The 7,336-nt window shown below is 41.3% G+C and overlaps 1 protein-coding gene across 1 annotated transcript; it reads right to left on the bottom strand.

Annotated features, from left to right (window-relative positions):
- Positions 1-3,711: 3,711 nt before the first annotated feature.
- Positions 3,712-6,858, bottom strand: LOC133480032 (fucolectin-like). The gene is made up of 4 exons (XM_061777661.1): positions 6,810-6,858; positions 6,143-6,207; positions 4,192-4,471; positions 3,712-4,094 (listed from the first exon to the last, which is right to left on the bottom strand). Exons 1-4 carry the CDS (start codon positions 6,839-6,841, stop codon positions 3,917-3,919), a joined length of 555 nt encoding a protein of 184 aa, XP_061633645.1. The 5' UTR covers positions 6,842-6,858; the 3' UTR covers positions 3,712-3,916.
- Positions 6,859-7,336: the final 478 nt, after the last annotated feature.

Genomic DNA, 7,336 nt, shown 5'->3' with positions numbered 1-7,336 from the left:
GGCGAAAGGAATATATTGAGATGCGACATAGGGCAAAGGTAGAGGTGGCAAAGGCCAAACAAGAGGCATATGATGACATGTATGGCAGGTTGGACATTAAAGAAGGAGAAAATGATCTATATAGGTTGGCCAGACAGAGGGATAGAGATGGGAAGGATGTGCAGCAGGTTAGGGTGATTAAGGATAGAGATGGAAATATGTTGGCTTGTGCCAGCAGTGTGCTAGCTAGATGGAAAGAATACTTCAAGGAGTTGATGAATGAGGAAAATGAGAGAGAAGGGAGAGTAGAAGAGGCAAGTGTGGTGGACCAGGAAGTGGCAATGATTAGTAAGGGGGAAGTTAGAAAGGCAGTAAAGAGGATGAAAAATGGAGAGGCAGTTGGTCCTGATGACATTCCTGTGGAGGTATGGAAGCATCTAGGAGAGGTGGCTGTGGAGTTTTTGACCAGCTTGTTCAATAGAATTCTAGCGCGTGCGAAGATTCCTGAGGAATGGAGGAAAAGTGTGCTGGTGTCCATTTTTAAGAACAAGGGTGATGTGCGGAGCTGTGGGAACTATAGAGGAATAAAGTTGATGAGCCACACAATGAAGTTATGGGAAAGAGAAGTGGAGGCTAGACTCATGACAGAAGTGAGTATTTGCGAGCAACAGTATGGTTTCATGCCTAGAAAGAGTACCACAGATGCATTATTTGCCTTGAGGATGTTGTTGAAAAAGTACAAAGAAGGTCAGAAGGAGCTATATTGTGTCTTTGTAGATCTAGAGAAAGCCTATGACAGAGTACCCAGAGAGGAACTGTGGTACTGCATGCGGAAATCTGGAGGGGCAGAGAAGTATGTAAGAATAATACAGGACATGTACGAGGGCAGCAGAACAGCGGAGAGGTGTGCTGTAGGTGTGACAGACGAATTTAAGGTGGAGATGGGACTGCATCAGGGATCAGACCTGAGCCCCTTCCTGTTTGCAGTGGTGATGGATAGGCTGACAGATGAGCTTAGGCTGGAATCCTCGTGGACCATGATGTTTGCAGATGACATTGTGATCTGCAGTGAAAGCAGGGAGCAGGTGGAGGAACAGTTAGAAAGATGGAGGCATGCACTGGAAAGCAGAGGAATGAAGATTAGCCGAAGTAAGACAGAATATATGTGCATGAATGAGAGGGGTGGTGGGGGAAGAGTGAGGCTACAGGGAGAAGAGATGGCAAGGGTGGAGGACTTGAAATACTTGGGGTCAATGAGCAATGGTGAGTGTGGTCAGGAAGTGAAGAAACGGGTCCAACCAGGTTTGAAACGGGTGGATGAAGGTGTTTTATGTGTCAGGTGTGTTATGTGACAGAAGAGTCTCTGCTAGGATGAAGGGCAAAGTTTATAAAGCAGTGGTGAGGCCAGACATGATGTACGGATTCGAGACAGTGGCACTGAAGAGACAACAGGAAGCAGAGCTGGAGGTGGCGGAAATGAAGATGTTGAGGTTCGCTCTCGGAGTGACCAGGTTGGATAAAATTAGAAATGAGCTCATCAGAGGGAAAGCCAAGGTTCGATGTTTTGGAGACAAAGTTAGAGAGAGCAGACTTCGATGGTTTGGACACGTCCAGAGGAGAAATAGTGAGTATATTGGTAGAAGGATGATGAGGATGGAGCTGCCAGGTAAGAGAGCTAGAGGAAGACCAAAGAGAAGGTTGATAGATGTCGTGAGGGAAGACATGAGGGCAGTTGGTGTTCGAGAGGAGGATGCAGGAGATAGGCTTACATTGAAAAGGATGACGCGCTGTGGCGACCCCTAAAGGGACAAGTCCAAAGGAAAAAGAAGAAAGATAGAAACCCCAGAAACACAAACCGTACTTTTTAAATCATCCTCTTTTGTCTTCTTACTTCTACGTGATCATGTACACGATCAATACATTATTTATTTTGGACCTGACATTGAATACAGCCATAACTTTCTTGTTTATTATTGACAGAAATCTTCTTTGAGTAAATAGCTCTCCTAGGGAGGTCCAGTATGTGGACAAGAGACGAGTCCCCTAAGTGGCTCTTCATCTGCCTGCTGTCAGGCTTGACCTTGCACCGATGGCTCGTTAAGTGTGTGCGTATGTGTTGTGTATGTCCTTCTATTGAGTGACCATCAAAAATGTTTCCATATGCAAACCTTTAAACCAAGCACAATAGCTCCTATCTGATGCTCCTACTGTAATTTATTTGGTCTCAGACCTGACCATCATTCAGTGGGTGAAACATAAAATACCTTTGTGGTCCTGATGAAATGGCATTTGTAGCATTTTTCTTTTCCGTGACAATTTGCTTTTTTTTCTGTCAGGTCTTCAGTACGGTGATTAAATGCTAGGTGGGGCATGAAGTACTAATGACAAGAGGAAAGATTTCCCTTGGTGTCTCATCTTCTCACTCTATGAATCAAAAATGAGAGTGATGGAAGGCCATATTTACCAAAATCCATCCAACATTCACCAAAAGCAGTAAACTCGGTGAAGACTCACGCATACACTTTTAAACATGTCCGTAGTATAAATGTACACTACTCAATTCCAATAGAATGTTAGAAATATTGGAAGCAACTTCACAACAACAACAAATAAAATTACAAATATTTTTAGAATTGAAACAATCAATTTGCTAATGTAATAAGACTAAAAATATAGGACTTTATTTTGTCCAACATTAGGGATATTGTGATTTTTATAGCAGTGAAGTGATCGAAGCGGCACATAAAATGAATGTGATTATAAAAATCTGAAAAAAAATATCTATTTACATATTTAAGAAAAGGAAAGCAATTGTACTGAAACATTTAATTCTAAATGAGTAGGTGTGGAAGGTATGTAGTGAAAATGGATAAATAACGATGAGAATCGTGGGTTGATCAATTATAATGTGTCATTCTGCTGGCCCTGATATTTTTTTTCAAAGGTTGGCACAAATTGAATGTGATATGTGGTTTATAGCCTCCCCTCCACAGACACACACAAAAACAAAACATAAATAAACTGTTTGACACGAATACAGCAATGTCAACAAAACCACTGACAACATAGAGAAACTGATCAATTGGGGGAAATGTGTTGTTGTTTAATGCTAATACAGTAGGTATTTTGCAAATGAAAGCAGAATTAATGTGTTTTTTCTGTGGAGTTTAAACTGTAAAACAAAAAATTCAAATTGAACTGAGCCCAAAACAATGGCCAACGTTGTCAAAAGAACTGTCCTGTCCGTGAGGGGCCCAACAATCATTGTTACTGCACGACTGAGGGTCATTGGGAGCGAATGTTTCACATTGCTGACTTGCATGCAGCTGGTGTGGGATCAATTCACAATCAATGTCCCATTCACATTCACTCTGGAATTGATTTTCAACCAGTCCGGGGGATTCGACCCAGCCCCCTGCCATGACCCTGAACAAGAGGAGGAGTATAGAAAAAGGTGGCGGGTGGCTGGATGCTTGGACTGGACAGAGATTACATGCTTTGCTATTTTAAAGTCGATTTTCTTGAAACTATATGTAAGTTAATTTGACAGGTCATGTTTATATGCATGCATATTATCTCGAGGCAATTAACCGTGCATGGTGCCAAAAGCGGGGATGGTCATAATAGCCTTATTGATTTTGAGTAAAATTACTTTAATTAATGGCAACCTCTCTATGGGGACCTTTTTTGCTATATTTTTATTGCATATTTACTCTTCACTTATTGTCTGCATGTTTGAAATAATGCTTTATTAATTTGTCTAATATCACCATTAACATGTTGGACGTTTGGTAATTATAGTGTAGCATTACATTTAGTTACTGTTGAAGCAGGTCCTTGCCCTCCTAAAAATAACAGTAAATAAAAAGAGGATTTACGTGTTCATTATCTGAAATGGAACTGTAAATGAGAATTTGTCTCGTGGAACGTGCCAGACTCAGTTGCAAGCATCATCATTGGACTCCTCGTCGGCCTCTTCCCCATGCACTTCCACTTCACACAGTGTCAGAAATTCTCGTCTTCCTGGCACCACAATGTTTACGTAGCGGCCTTCCATTCCATTGCACGCAAAGGTTTCGGAGAGGCCAGCCGGGATTGATACGATCACAGTACATCTACAGAAAAAGACAAAAATAGTTTTGCGCGGCGCACGGGTGTATGAATACAATGTATCTGTACGTAGCTACTACTATAACAGGATAGCACACTTACCTGGGATTAGCATTGCCATTGTCATCGAGGGAGTCTCCAATGCGGAGCTCAGCTCCGTTAATCCGGTTATGACAACAATCTCTTCTGTTTGTAATAGTGACACTGTTTATTTTGTATCTTTTCAGGAGGTCCAGTCTCCACCATGGTTTCATATCTTTCTTTGTATGAGTACAGGACTTCTGTGCCCAGTTGCTGGCACGATTTCCATCGATGGCCCTTTGCGGAATGGCGTTCAGATACATTGAGGACTGCAAAACCTTGCCGCCCGTGGCAATATTGTCTGCACAAAAAAAAAAGGAATTATTTCTTTTTGGAAGGAATTTAAGTGCTGCACAGTGAAATATCAAGATTTGAACACTTCATGAAGCCCAAGGTAATACAATTTGGAATTCTACATGATTTGAAGAAACAATTCTCTAAAATCACACAAAATGTTGGTTTTTTTAAACATATGTAAGATTGATTGCTTGATTTGATTTGAAGTTTTACTATTTGGTGTTCTTTTTACACTTGTGCAAAAGTTAGGCCAACTGTCGTGTAAGTCAAGTTAAAAATTGTCTGTACAGTTAAATTAACATTTTATGATCACAACTGGTCAATCCCGAAACGGAATAAGTTTCCATTGTTTTAGAGGTATGCAAGTGCAACCAACAATCTTGGCAATCTTGTATTGAAACAAATCTTGCAAAATTATTATCTAAACAAAATAAATGGTTTACAAGCATATCCATTTTCAACTGCGGTCTTTCAGTGGGTTTCTCTTTTACTTTGTAAAATGTCAGAGAGACCTGTCACTTGAAGCAGACAGGTTACAACCATTCTTTGTCGTTGTAGGAAAGGAAGGAAAGAAAGAAAGAAGGAATCACACAAAGAATCCTCATGAGGATACCAAAGAATGTCTCCTTAGTCTGCAGCAACTGGCTTGGAAGATAGCTAGATAGCTAGATAGATAGATAGATAGATAGATAGATAATGTCATCATCATCAGATGTCTTTCAGATGCTGTACATCAATAAATAAAATAAAATAAAAACAAGACCAAGCAGATTGAGAAAGGAAAGAGGATGCGTTGACCAGATCTTTGCACTGACGAAATTTATTGAGCAATACACAGAGTGGCAAAAGTTCATGCAGCTCTTTAACGTTGCAGTTTGGACAGGGCGATGAGACCAACGACAGAAGATAGACCAAAAGGATTATGCTGGATGCGTTTATCCGCGTACTTCGGAAGACATACGGTACATTTTGTTGATGTCCTGGCCTTGTTCGCCAAAGAAAGAAAAAATTACATCATGTCTCTACTGTTTTCACAACAAATCTTATTGAATATTAGACAGTAAAAGGCAGAAGTAATGGCTTTGAACACCAAAAACACAGCAAAATTTACTTAATGGAGCGGACCTACCAACAACAGAGGTCCACCTAACTGGGAAGGATTGTAAGTGCTTCTTGAAATGCAGGTTAAGACATACAAAATAGAAAGCTTTCCACAACATTTGGGAGAGCTGTGTACCTTCAGCCCTTTTGTTTAGTGCAGAATGCTGGTGAAAGATAGAAAGTGACCACAAGAAACTGTCACCGTTTCACACAAGGTGTCTAAGAGGATTTATGAGAATGTTTGGGCCAGCAAAGATCATCGACAAAGAAGTTCTCAACAGATGCAGACCGCAATCAACTGAGACAACCCTGCTGAGAAGAAGGTGGAAATGAATAGGAAACCTGCTCCGGAAAGAAGACCACATCTCAAGGTTAGCGTTACATTAGACCCCTGAAGGGACGAAAAACCGGGCAGAAAACAGTAGGAGAACTGAAAGCCTGGAATGAAAAATGGGGAACCCACCTGAGACAAGTCCAAGACACACAAGTGTGGGGTTCATTTGCCGCTGCCCAATTTGCCAGTAGGCAATTAGGTCAGGCATTAAAGAGATGAAAGGGAAAAAAAGAGACTTACCCTCCAAACTGCTTGCCTCTTCTGGTATAGCCAACAAGGTGAGAACCACGGCTAAAATGATCATCCTATGGAAATGGGTCAACAAGTTATGGATGTGTATACATATCAAGTATTTACTCCGCAGCCTGCATGTTCCAACCAAATGTCACAGTTGTCAACTTGTGTTTCATAACTCCCTAATTAAGACAAATTGAAATATTATCCTCGTGCTTGTGACCCAGTTTTGCTGCAAATCAAATTGCAATGTTATTTGCATATTTGAATCAAGTAAAGGCGGCACGGTGGCCGACTGGTTAGAGCGTCAGCCTCACAGTTCTGAGGTGCGGGGTTCAATCCCCGTCCCCGCCTGTGTGGAGTTTGCATGTTCTCGCCGTGCCTGCGTGGGTTTTCTCCGGGCACTCCGGTTTCCTCCCACATCCCAAAAAACATGCATTAATTGGAGACTCTAAATTGCCCCTAGGCATGACTGTGAGTGCGAATGGTTGTTTGTTTCTATGTGCCCTGCGATTGGCTGGCAACCAGTTCAGGGTGTACCCCGCCTCCTGCCCGATGACAGCTGGGATAGGCTCCAGCACGCCCGCGACCCTACTGAGGAGAAGCGGCTCAGAAAATGGATGGATGGATGAATCAAGTAAAGCTACTTTATAGACCTGGATGATAGACTCACCTGAAGATCGCAGATAACATAAAAGCCGTCATCTGTTGCTGCCGGATTAAAGAGCACTTATTTTATACTCTCGATCTGTTTTATCAGGGAACATCCTGGTCAAATATGTTTTGGATTTTCTTCTGTTTGAACTGTATGTGGGTTGATCGTTGGGTCGTTGAATATGATATTTACATAGGAATCTTTGTAATCCATGTATAATACTTAAATGTTGCGCTTGTTTTATTTTGCAAGTCAGCAAAAGGCTGTCTCTCGAAGTGTAAATATTGAAACTCAAACAATATTATTTGCAAGCCTCTTACGAGGTAACTAAACCCAAGATGTCAACAATTGTTGTCATAATTTGAATGCGCACATCTTTATCAGCCGCTCTTTACTTAAATCTACAAAGATAAGTAAATTTACAAGAACGTAAAATGCCTTCGCCAGTTCCGGATTATTATGCAGCTTCATTTAAGAAGTAAATATAGTTAATTAGTAAATATCCAGCAACAAGAAGCTACAGTACATATCGCTGTCAGGCTAGC

This window comes from Phyllopteryx taeniolatus, chromosome 6 (assembly GCF_024500385.1).
Source record: "Phyllopteryx taeniolatus isolate TA_2022b chromosome 6, UOR_Ptae_1.2, whole genome shotgun sequence".
Taxonomy (NCBI): Eukaryota; Metazoa; Chordata; class Actinopteri; order Syngnathiformes; family Syngnathidae; genus Phyllopteryx; species Phyllopteryx taeniolatus.
This window is presented reverse-complemented; position numbering and strand designations above follow the sequence as displayed.

Coding starts and splice junctions, on each gene's coding strand:
- LOC133480032 (XM_061777661.1), bottom strand. CDS start 6,841: ATGACGGCTTTTATGTTATCTGCGATCTTCAG. Junction 6,208..6,809: donor ATGTTATCTGCGATCTTCAG/GTGAGTCTATCA, acceptor CCATTTCCATAG/GATGATCATTTTAGCCGTGG. Junction 4,095..4,191: donor AATGGCAATGCTAATCCCAG/GTAAGTGTGCTA, acceptor CTTTTTCTGTAG/ATGTACTGTGATCGTATCAA.